Source organism: Syngnathoides biaculeatus, chromosome 8 (assembly GCF_019802595.1).
Source record: "Syngnathoides biaculeatus isolate LvHL_M chromosome 8, ASM1980259v1, whole genome shotgun sequence".
Classification (NCBI taxonomy): Eukaryota; Metazoa; Chordata; class Actinopteri; order Syngnathiformes; family Syngnathidae; genus Syngnathoides; species Syngnathoides biaculeatus.
Window position 1 is genome coordinate 27,660,536 of NC_084647.1, and position 12,754 is coordinate 27,673,289.

A 12,754-nucleotide genomic window follows, 5' to 3' on the forward strand; every position below is an offset into this window, starting at 1 on the left:
TGTGATTGTGAGTGCACCTGTTGTCTGTCTCCATGTGCCCTCCGATTGACTGGCAACCAGTCCAGGGTGTACCCCGCCTCCTGCCTGGTGGTGGGTGAGATAGGCTGCCGTGACCCTTGTGAGGATAAGCAGCTCAGCAAATCGATAGTTTGATGGATGGAAAATGTAATACATTTATTTTAAAAATAGATAAATAAATGTGAGGAAAAAAAGTACACTTTACAAGAATAAAGTAAAAAAAACAACAAATAAACGCCATGACAGGGCAAACATTAAACCAGTCACAGCACCTGCAACCTTGCACGTCACGTCATCCGCCCAGGCTCAGGTGAGACGTCCCTAATCTGAGGGAATGTTGTGAATGTTCGACGCGCAATCTCAAAGCGAGTCCCGAGCCAATTTGGCCTACACAGTCCTGTCGCGGAGATGGAGAAGTCGCCGCAAAATTTGTCCTCCGAGGGTTCAGTGCAGCTGCCGCCGGACGACAACGACGACGACGGAAGCTCGGCGTGCTCCGACGAGCTAATGGGTTCCCAGTCCCGCCGCTGGCTCGCTGAATTAATGGCGGCGGACGGGCCCGGCCAGCCCGACGAGAGGGTGGCGGTGGGTCGCGACGGACTCTTCGTCGACTACCATTTCCCCCTCGGGGAATTCGAAATGAAGGCCGGCGTCAAGTGGAAGCGACCCGGGGTCAGCTATGACATTTTATTATCTTCCACAACCTACCACGTTATTACGGTACTCTAACGTGTAAATGGTTAATTATCGTATTTTTTTGAAAATACATTATACAGTCAATTCTGTATTTTTTAAAGTTGTCAAACTGTAGTCATTATTCAGCATCAGAATCCTAATGTCATATTAAGCTGGCGTTATTTAAAATTGACCAATTGAATACTGTCAAGTTATGTCTGACTCCGTATTTTCTATATTATATAAAATATAATACAGTCATGTGAAGTAGTCATTACTCATCTGAATCCTTTAATATATTTTTTATTCTTACAAATGTGAAAAAAATATTATGGTTGTTGCTTATTTAATAGTTGTAGTTCTATTTATTTTTAAATTCAAAAGTATTGATACTGGGGTACATGTTCTCCATGTGCCTGCATGGGTGTCCCCCACCTCCTGCCCGAAGAGAGCTGGGATAGCCTCCAGTACTCTTACAGCCCTTGTGAGGATAAGATATTACTGAGTAGCACATCTTCCTCACAGTTCGGGGGACTGGGTTTCAAATCCAGCCTTGCCTGTGTGGACTTTGCATGTTCAAACCTGTGCATGTGTGTTTTCTCTAGTTATCCGGTTTCCAGATGCCAAAAACACGCATGGAGGTTTTTTTTTTTTTTTAAACTCTGTGTGAATGGTTGTCTGATTCTATTTCCTCTGTGAAGTTGTGATCAGAAAAACAATACCATTAAAACGATTTAATTTATTTATTAGTAAATTCTCTATTCCAATCAAATGTTTTCTTTACAATGAAATTAAACTTAATATATATTATAAAGGATGATTCAGATGGTGAATAGGTAAGTTGAGTCATTAAATCATCCATCCATTCATTTTCTTAGCCGCTTATCCTCATGAGGGTCGCAAGAGTGCTGGAGCTTATCCCAGATATCAACAGGCAAGAGGCAGGGTACACCCAGAACTGGTTGCCAGCCAATCGCAGGGCACCTGGAAACACACCACAGTTGCTCTCACAATCACACCTATAGGCAATTTAGAGTCTCGAATGAATGCATGTTTTTGGGATGTGGGAGGAAACCGGAGTGCCCAAAGAAAACCCACGCAGGCACGTGGAGAACATCCAAACTCCACATACTGGGGGCTTAAATTTGAACCCCAGTCCTCAGAACTGTGAAGCCAACGCTCTACAGCTGCGCCACCGTGCCGCCCGTTAAATGTACAGCAAACATAAATATAACTTAATGAAGTAGCCGAGAAGTATCTTTAAAAAAAAAAAGTCATTTTACATATGATGTTGGAATATCAACTGACATTCAGAAAACTTTATCCCTGTAGGCCAATTACAGGAGCAATGTAATAACTTGAATTAATTTTACTGTATGGCACTATATGCTACCCAATACTACCAGACAGACTTGTATAACAACTACACAGTAGACTCATCTGTAACACTTGAGCGCTGCAAGCCTAATTGCAGCAAACATTTGTTTGAAGACTATTTAAAGGGCCACTGACACCTAAAACATAATTTTTAGTATGTTGTTTAACAGAAAAAAATCAGACAGAATGGACCAGTCCGTTTGTTCACAGCACATCAGAATGTTGCCGTATATGTTTTTTTTTTCATCTCCCACCATGAAAATTCCCTCGAGGCATTTGTGTTGGAGAACAGAAAGTGACATTTTTTTGCAGACGCCTACAGTGGTGGGTTCAAGTGTTTATACCTGTTTTGCCGGTGAGAAATTAGCTGTTTATTCTGTGTCTTAGCCAAAATGCCAGCTTGTGGTATTGCTGGATTTAGCTCGAACACTCGGGAGGATGGATTCACTTGTCACACGTTTCCAAAAGACCGGGTTCGTTGTGAAACATGGATTGCACATGTGCAAAGGACAAGAGCTTTGTGTGTTCCAAATGACAGGTAGGTGTGTATAGAGCTATTAAAAAAATAATAGTTGGGGGGGACTAATTTTTCTCACAGTCTATAGCATATGTTACGTGGAAATTTATAGTAAATTCCCTTGGTCCAACCAGCAAAATATAACAAAGCACTTGTATTGCGTTTAAGACAATTTAATCACACACAATCCAATACAAGACAAAACAATAACAAAATAGAAGTACAAAGACAGTCAGGTAGCGTGTATCATGAGCTAAGTAGCCAAACGACGTATAGTCAACAATCTCGAACAAATGTTATTTCCAGCGAATGTTCCAGGATAGCAGTGTGGCTGTTAGCTGGCGGCCCGCCGTTAGCCTCCACAGTGGCCCGCTGATGTGGAGGTGGGTCGGCGGGGAGGTGGGTGGCCGCGTGCATGGAAGAGAAAGGAGCTCTCCCCCGCACCGCCCACCGGTGTCTGGGCACCCCTGACGTACTTACTTTGCCCGGCATGGGTCCTTCTGAGTACGCTACATACAAAAGAATTGTAAAAGAGTTAGGAAATCGAACAATTATGGGCCAGTCATTTTGAATATTTGATCGGGTTCCTCGTGCGCCTCGTCTGTCCGTGAGGGAGTCTGTTGTCAGTTAGAAATGAGCCGCATATCATCTAATATGGCTCAAAATGATATGGTAATATGGCTCCGGTCACTTCACTTGCTTCTGAGATGTTCTCTTCTTCCACAAGAGCTTCAGTCTCAGAAGGGGCATCAGAAATATCCAAAAATCTCTCATGTTCATCTCCCGCAGCAGGTGGCACAGCGTCTTTTCTATGGCAAATGTCTCAATGTGAGACAATTCTCACTTTTTTTCGTATTAACATCAAAGTGAATATTATATGTTGTTTTCATAACAATATCTATTTTAAAATGTATATTTTGGTGTCAGTCGCTCTGTAAAGACATTGCTCCATTTCATTCTCTTTGCTAGGAGCTGTGCCCGTCACCTCAGTTCACCGTCGATGGAGCGTCACGCTTGGATGTTCGCCAGGGGAACCTCAGTGAGTGGACAAATAGACTACAATGATTTAGTGTCGCCTAGCTGTCTGGTCTAAATCATTCAAATTTGGTAGCAAAAAAGCTACATTTCTGGGACAAATTTGTCTTTGAAGGACTCTTGGAAATGGCCAAAATGACCTTTAAATGTCCACATTAAACCAAAATGGCAGACTTCCTTTGTATTTTCAGCAATGGTTTTGTTAGACTTTTTTTTTTTTCTTAAATTTTCAGCTTCACCTTTTTTGACCCGAGTCACCAGTGTGTTTAACTGCACATTCGCGGGTTGAAACTTCTGCCATACCTCTCCTTCCTCAGGCGACTGCTGGCTGCTTTCTGCCATCGCATCTCTGGCCGTGCACCAGCCTCTGCTGCGCAAGGTGGTTCCTCCTGGACAAACCTTCCAGGACGGATACAATGGCAGTTTTGTCTTCAGGGTAAACACATCAGTGATGTTATTAGTGTCCACTTTGTATTTATTTGATTCAACAAAACTTACATGAAGCTTATAAGGTTTCATTTTGACAGATTTTTTGTTCCGCCTAAGGGAGAGATCATTAGCCACAGTAAAACCTGTTTCAGTTTACACTGAATGAAACCAAAAAGGATTATTTGGGACATGTCAAAAAGAGCAAAAAATAAAAAATAAATATTCAGTAGAACGAGAATGAAACCTAACCAAATTTTAAGGGTAAAGTTTGTATTTTTTTTCAAAGATGTAAATATACAAACTTATGAGTGGAAAAAAAAGTATTATTTCTCTAAGGTTAGATGCTTTTTGAAAAAACAATTATTCTTGTAAAATAACAACTTTTCCAGAAAAAAATTAACTATTCTCATAAATTTGTGATAAAAAAAGACTTTATTCTCCCAAAAATATGACTTTATACTTGATTTTTTTTTCTCAGAAAATATATCTATCTCTTAAAAGTATTACTTTTTCTTAAAAAAGTGATTACTGTACTTTTTGTTTTGAAAAAAATATTTAAAAATACTCCAACTTTATTCCAACAAGATTGCATCTTCTTTATTTGTAAAAATCTGTCTGTTTTAGGATTACTTTTTTGTCTCAGAAAATACTTAGTGTTCCATCCATGATTCCCTTTTTCCATTTATACGTCCTGTCATGATCCTGCCGCTCCAGCACGAGCTGTGCGGGTGTCCGCGCAGGTGCGCTGATTGGAAGGTGCACACCGCGCCTCATGCAGCCTGATTATGCTGTGGATTTATATGACCGCGATAACAACTGGCCGGCGCCAGTTCGTATGATCTTCATGTCCCGTTCGTGTGCTCTGGTATCCCTGATCGAACCTGTGTGTACCGACCTTCGCCCGTTCTCCGACCACCCTTGTAAGCCTGACTCCTTCGTTACTTCTGGCTGCTTTGATTGTGCTCCTGTGCGCCGACTCCTGCTTGCCCGCTCACCTACTCTCTTCGCCCGACGTCCCAACTACCGCTGCTGCGCCGGACTGCCTGCTCGATCCCCTACCTCTGCATATAATAAATGTGTCTCTTCTTGAACTACCTTGCGTCTTCCGAGTTCCTGCATTTGGGTCCTACTCCCGTGCCGATGGGACCTGACAGAACGAACTGGCCCATACAGGACCCAGCAGGAAAGGCGCAAGGTAGACCGTCTGCTGGAGGACCAAGCCTGTCCAATCCGGGAAGGCTCCCTGACGTCCTCCGCTTCCCTGTCTTACGCTCCGCCAGCGAGGTATGAATACGTCCCGAACACGACCTGTCCGGCTCCTCATATTCTTCTGGACTCTGACTTTTCGGAATATGAGGAGGACCGTGATTTGTATGACCGACTGCCTGAGTACGACTCCGATGACTTTGATTTTGAATCTCTTTGCCCGGCTTTTCATCCCAGTCAGTTTGTTTCACCTCCCCGCGTTTCCAGCACCCGAGCGACTTCGCCCTGTAGGTCCAAGTACACCAATCTGTACGAGGGAACCCGCTTGGCCATCTACCCGGGACCTCCGCGTGGCGGCCAGAGGAGACGCCCCGGCCGGGCGCTCCCTTGTGCCTCCCGCTGCGCGGCAACTAAGACACAGTCCTCCCACTCCTCGAAAGCAACGGCGAAGCCCACAGACCCGCAGCTGGTGGCGAAGCTTCCAGCCCAGAGGGAGGAGGAGCCGCCAAATCACGAGGCGTTCTACCGTGAAATGCGGGCGGAGATAGAGCGGCAGAGCGTGGAATTGGCGGCTCTCACGGCCCAGGTCCGGCAAGGATGGGCGAACCAGTCGAGCTACTCTGATGTCGCAATGGCGACGGACTCGCTGCTGATGCAGGTTCACGTGGCAGTTGGAACTGACCCGCTCCCGAGACACGCCCACGTGTCAGTTTCGACTGACTCTCCGCCTGCTCAGGTTCACGTTGCCGTGGAAACCGACCCGCCCCCTTGCCAAGTGCACGCCGCAGTGGGAACAGACCCGCCACCTCGCCAAGCGCACGTAGCTGTGGAAACCGACCCGCCCCCTTGCCAAGTGCACGCTGCAGTGGGAACGGACTCGCCACCTCAAGTGCACGTCGCAGTGGGTACGGACTCGCCACCTCGCCATTCCCACGTCGAGGTTTTGGCTGTTCCGAGCAGAGTTCACGCGGCAGTCGGAACTGACCCGCTCCCGAGACACGCCCACGTGTCAGTTTCGACTGACGCTCTGCCGACTCTCGTTCACGTTGCCCTGGAAACGGATTCGCCACCGCGCCACGCCCACGTTGCTGTTTCAACGGATGCACTGCAAGCTCACGTGGCAGTGGGGACCGACCCGATGCCGCCTCACGTTGCTGTCCAGGAGGTGGGGACGTCTCCACAGCTGCTTCTCGTCCGTGCTCTGGAGTACCAGTGGCGACCGGCCCACGGACCCTCCACACTCCTGCTCTGTCGGCGACGAGCACGCCCATACGTTCACGTCCAGGAGGTGGCGACGGTGACACTGACGCTGCCTTCTCACGTTGCTGTCCAGGAGGGGGCGATGGTGTCGCCGCCTTCTCACGTTGCTGTCCAGGAGGGGGCGATGGTGTCGCCGCCTTCTCACGTTGCTGTCCAGGAGGGGGCGATGGTGTCGCCGCCTTCTCACGTTCCTGTCCAGGAGGAGTGGGAGTTCTGTGGAGCCACCCTGGAGCTGGAGAGACTTCGGTATGGTGGTCATGGCTCTGGTCCTTCTCTCCATCATCCTATTCGCTCCAGATGGCTCCCAGCCGCTTCATGACCTGGCCTCGTTGGTGACCAATCCACGGCTGCCTACTGACCAAGCCTCGGTGGCGACCAATCCCTGGTTGTCTTGCAACGACGGAGTGGGAGGTTCTCGTCCGGAGCAGTGGCCTTCCTGCTTCGCCGTTTGGTTCCTCACAGAGGTCGTCCGCCCGAATCGCCCCTTGGGGACCCTGGTGCTTGGCGTCCGGGTCGTCCTCCTGACCCGTCCACCCGGACGCCTTGTGTTTGGTGGCCTGGATGGCCACCAGACTGGGGTTCGGGGGTGGGGGCGTGCCCTCCTCCGGACACCTCTTCCGCCCACCCCTGCCTGTGTTAATTATTGTCTGTTTTTTCGTTTAGGCACGTCTGGGAGCCGTGCCTTTGAGGGGGGGCGGGGGGGGGGGGGGGTACTGTCATGATCCTGCTGCTCCAGCACGAGCTGTGCGGGTGTCCGCGCAGGTGCGCTGATTGGAAGGTGCACACCTGCGCCTCATGCAGCCTGATTATGCTGTGGATTTATATGACCGCGATGACAACTGGCCGCCGCCAGTTCGTATGATCTTCATGTCCCGTTCGTGTGCTCCGGTATCCCTGATCGAACCTGTGTGTACCGACCTTCGCCCGTTCTCCGACCACCCTTGTAAGCCTGACTTGGTTACTTCTGCCTGCTTTGATTGTTCTCCTGTGCGCCGACTCCTGCTTGCCCGCTCACCTACTCTCTTCGCCCGACGTCCCAACTACCGCTGCTGCGCTGGACTGCCTGCTCGATCCCCTACCTCTGTATATAATAAACGTGTCTCTTCTTGAACTACCTTGCGTCTTCGGAGTTCCTGCATTTGGGTCCTACTCTCGTTCCGATGGGACGTGACACGTCCGTTTGTTTTATTGCTCATCTTCACGACGGTTGGAGTCTTGCTGGAGGCTTTCCCAAATGACTCTGGATGAGACACGGGGTGCACCCAGCCAATCGCAGATCATATACTGTATAAACAAGCAACTATTGCACGTACACTTACACCAACAGGCAATTTAGATTCTTCAATTAACCTACAATACCTTGAATGTGTTTGGAATTTAGGAGGAAACCAAAGTACTCAGAGAAAATCCATGTAGGCATGGGTAGAATATGCAAACTCCACACAGGCACGTCCTCAGGAGGGTGAAGCCCTGAAGCACTTAAAAAAACCTTTGAATTTTTAAAAATATTTGTATGTCTTCATTATCTTGAAAAAACGAAGGCTTTTATTTTTTAAAGAGAATTCCTTAAAAATACTTTTCCTTTTTTTTCTTGAAAATGTACTTTATTTGTAAAATTATCTGGTGAAAAAGGCGACATTATTCTTAAATTTATTCTCACACTACAACTTCTGCATAGCAAAATCTGACTCCCAAGATTTAAGCTTTCTTAAAAATGTATTAAATGTATAACTTTAATCTCGTAAGACATTTGTCTCAATAAAATATGACTCATCTTTAAAAAAAATTCTCCAAAAATAATTTGTAATACTAATGTTCAGAATGCAGTCAGGCTTCATTTTGTCTGCGAATGCTCTGTCTTGATGTAAATGTGCTGTGATACGCACATGAAAATATGGCAGCTTCCATACAGATCTGATCTGTGACGGAGAACTTGTTTTTTATTAATTGTAACTTGTTTATACGAACGTGTTGTTTTATTAAAAATACAAAAATAATCTAAACTACAGTGCTAAATAGACAACTGACCTCCATATTGATAAATACTCATTTCATCAAATAACTATTTTTGTGCATGTAACACGTACGTAAAACGGTTATTCTGATTAAATGTAGTGACACGTGTAAACACCAGATCTGAATAGATCACGTCAGATGTAAACAGTTGATTTTAGACTTTCAATTGGAATGATTTGAATCAGAATGAAAATGTGGCTGCTGTGTCCTTCCTCACCATCTACAGTTTTGGCAGTACGGTCAGTGGGAGGAGGTCCGCATCGACGACCTACTGCCAACGTATGGGAACAGTCTGATGTACCTCAGCTCGCCTGAAAAACGAGAATTCTGGAGCTCCCTGCTTGAAAAGGCCTACGCCAAGTGAGGACCTCTGTCTGTCTGTCTTTCTCCAGTTAATTTCCAATTTATTGTCATCCATCTTTCCAGTACTTTAGATGTGGTTGAAATTATACAAAACCTTGAGATTTGGAGAGTTCCTCGCTAAGGCTAATACCTCTCCCTAGCCACCTTGTATAACTCTTCTTGGGGGATTCTGAGGCATCCTTAGGCCAGGCCAAAGATATAGTCTCTCCAGTGTGTCCTGGTTCATCCCTGGGCCCTTCTTCTGGGGAGTCGCACCTTATCTCTAAGGTAGAGCGTAGACACCCTGCTGAGAAAACTTTTTTCAGCTCCTGTTTCAGTGATGACCCACAGGTTGTGACCGTGTGGGTAGGAATTTAGATTGATCGGTAAATCCAGAACTTTGCCTTTCGGCTCAACTCCTTATTCACCAGTAGAGACCGATGCAGAGTTTGCATCATAGCAGATCAGTCTGTCGATCTTGTGCTCCAGTCTTCCCTCACTAGTGAATCTGACCCCGAGATACTTTAACCCGTCCCCTAAACCCCAACATCATGAGGCAGAGTCAGGGGCGAAGGCGGGCAATAAGTGTGCCCACATCTGTTCGATGCTCATTTTGGCCACTTTTATCCAGGGATCTTGTTCTTCTGGTCATGACCCACAGGTTGTGACCATAAGTGAGGGTAGTAAGGTAGATCAACCGGTAAATAAAGAGATTCACCTTTCAGCTTAGCTCCTTCTTTACCACAACAGCTCAATACAAAGTCCGCCACACTGCAGACACTGCAACAAGCCGCTTGTCGATCTCCTGTTCTATTCTTCCCTCACTCGTGAACAATACCCCAAGATACTTGAGCTCCTCCACTTGGGTCAGGATCTCATCTCGGACCTGGGGCGGGACCACCACCCTTTTCTGACTGAGGACCATGGTCTCAGATTTGGAGGTGCTGATCCTCACACTCTGCTGCAAATTGCTCAAGTGAGAGTTGGAGATCACGCCTTGATGAAGCCAACAAAACCACATTATCTGCAAAATAATACAGAGGCCTCCGAACCGAAGGCATAGGGGGTGCCTTAGCTGCGCTTTCAAATTCTGTCCATAAACGTTACGAACAGAATCTGTGACAAAGGGCAGCCTTGGAGAAGTCCAACCTTCACCGAAAATGAGTCCGACTTACTGCCGCCAATGCGGACCAAAAGTCTGACACTGGTTGTACAGAGACCGAACAGCCCGTATCAAGAGGTTCAGTACCCCATACTCCTGAAGTACCCCCCACAGGACTCCCTGAGGGACACAGTTGAGCACCTTTTTCAAGTCCACAAATCACATGTAGATTGGTTGGACAAACTCCCATGCACCCTCGAGGACCCTGCTGAGGGTATAGAGCTGGTCCACTGTTCCACGGTCAGGATGAAAAACACATTGCTCCTCCTAAATCTGAGATCTGACTTCCTGACGTCTTCTCCAGCACCCCTGAATAGACCATGCTGGGGAGGCTGAGGACAGTGATCCCCTGTAGTTGGAACACACCTTCTGGCCCCCCTTCTTAAAAAGAGCGATCACCACCCCAGTCTGCGAATCCAGAGACACTGTCCCCAATGTCCATGCGATGTTGCAGAGGCATGCCAACCAGGACAGCCGCACAACATCCAGAGCCTTTAGGAACTCTGGCCGAATTTCATCCACCCCCAGGGGCTTTCTACAGAGGAGTTTTTAACCACCTCGATGACCTCAACCCCAGAAATAGGAGAGCCCGCCTCAGATAACCCAGACACTGCTTCCTCACGGGAAGGCCTGTCAGTGGAATTGAAGAGGTCTCCGAAGTATTCTTCACATACTCACAACGTCTAGTGTCGAGGTCAGCAACATCCCGTTGTCATCATACACAGTGTTGATGGTGCACTGCTTCCCCCTCCTGAGACGCCGGTAGTGGATCACAAATTCCTTGAAGCCATCTGAAAGTTTTTCATCGTAGCCTCACTGAACTCCTCCCATTCCTGAGGTTTTGCTTCACCGACCACTAAAGCTGCATTCCGTTTGGGGGCCCCGGTGACCTGCGTCCATCTATTTAAATCTTTCATCATAGGAGTCTCATATACGTACTTTGTCTGGTCCCTCACCTAGGACCTGTTTGTCATGGGTGACCATAGCGGGGGCCTGAAGCCCCCGACAACTTAACTCCTAGGATCATTGGGACAGAAAAACCCTTCGACCACGATAAGTTGACGGCTTCGAGGAGTCCTGAGAACCCATGTCCAAAATTGAACAGGAAGTCAACAATTTGGGAGGAATTCTAGGACTTGCAATTCTCTGGAATTCACCATGCAAAAGGTGGTGAAAGGCCCCGTACATTTCATGAATATTGATCATGCAAAACAATAGCTCGTTGACATTTACAGTACATGCATTGTGTGTCTTTCAGGCTAAAAGGAGGCTACCGTGCCCTGGACATGGGCTTTCCTCATGAGGCCATGGTGGACATGACAGGTGGTGTGGCCGAGGTTCTGAGTGTGGCCATGCTGCCCAGGGAGCTCCCGGCCTTTCTGGTGGAGCTGTTAGCCAAGGGCGCGCTCATCAACTGCGCCAACACACAGGTAGGAGGCTGCCAGCATGTCGAGTCGCGTCTTAATACTAATCCTGCCGCCTTTTCTTTGGAACTCCACCCAAAGACATTTGACTTAGCTTACATGACTCATGACTATTTTTTTCATGAACATGTTCAATGGTTGCTTCTCCTGCAGGGTCCTTTGGAGTACAGGAATGAGCTGGGAATCATGTTCAGACATGCATACTCACTGACTGCTTGACTTAGCTTACATGACTCATGACTATTTTTTTCATGAACATGTTCAATGGTTGCTTCCCCTGCAGGGTCCTTTGGAGTACAGGAATGAGCTGGGAATCATGTTCAGACATGCATACTCACTGACTGCTGTGGAAAAGGTAAAGGTGTTGCTTGCTACTTCACGTCTGTTTATATTGATTATCTCTAGACGTCTGGAGAGTTTAACAGTTTCTAATCATTTGCTGCTCAAAAGAAGGGATTAAAAAAAATGTGATCAAAGCATTATAATTTGCCTGATATAATGATTATATTACCATTTTTTTCTATACAATGTATACTTACATTCATTATGTGCTATTATTAAATCCATAAGCGGAGCAATAACATTTAGAACAATTACAAATTGGATTACAAGTTTTATGTAGGTCGGTACCATGGACTTACAAAACAAGGAAAACTACAGTAAGTCACATTTCCAAAAAAACAATAGTAAAACAACCAAAAACAGCTGACGTGAAAACTTCAGTACCAAGTACAGGGGTGTCCTAACTTTTTTTTGTTCAAGGCCAAATACAGAAAAATAAATAAAGGGCAGAGCCCCACATTAGAGGTGGCATTTCTAACTTGCTTATAAGTCCATCCATCCATTATCTGAACGCTTATCCTCACAAGGGTAACGGGAGTGCTGGAGCCTATCCCAGTTATCTTCGGGCAGGAGGTGGGGTACACCCTTAACTGGTTGCCAGCCATTCGCAAGGCACATGGAAACAAACAACCATACACACACACAATCAAACCTTTGAGCAATTTGGAGTCTTCAGTGAATGCATGTTTTTGGGAGGTGGGAGGAAACTGGAGTGCCTGGAAAATACCCACGCAGACACGGGGAGAACATGCAAACTCCACCAAGGCAGTGCCAGAATTTGAAGCCTGGTCCTTAGAACTGCGAGGCAGACGCTGTAACCAGTTGCTCCACCGTGATGCTGCCGACAAGCCAATGAATAGATAATAAATATCTGCATACATCAATTTTGCTATCCAACAATAATTCAGTACTTTTTTGTGACATAATTAGTTTTTTTAAAATTAAAAATTT

General features: G+C 46.7%; 1 protein-coding gene across 1 annotated transcript in view; it reads left to right on the top strand.

The window, feature by feature from the left end:
• Window positions 1–335: 335 nt before the first annotated feature.
• The window catches only part of zgc:85932 (uncharacterized protein LOC405875 homolog), a 41,851-nt gene continuing 29,432 nt past the window's right edge, over window positions 336–12,754 (top strand). Inside the window, exons 1-6 of the mRNA XM_061828597.1 lie at window positions 336–690; window positions 3,557–3,626; window positions 3,940–4,058; window positions 8,760–8,893; window positions 11,296–11,467; window positions 11,745–11,816. Coding sequence (XP_061684581.1) covers window positions 427–690; window positions 3,557–3,626; window positions 3,940–4,058; window positions 8,760–8,893; window positions 11,296–11,467; window positions 11,745–11,816 — 831 coding nt within the window. The 5' untranslated portion in view covers window positions 336–426. The remainder of the gene's footprint in view (window positions 691–3,556; window positions 3,627–3,939; window positions 4,059–8,759; window positions 8,894–11,295; window positions 11,468–11,744; window positions 11,817–12,754) is intronic.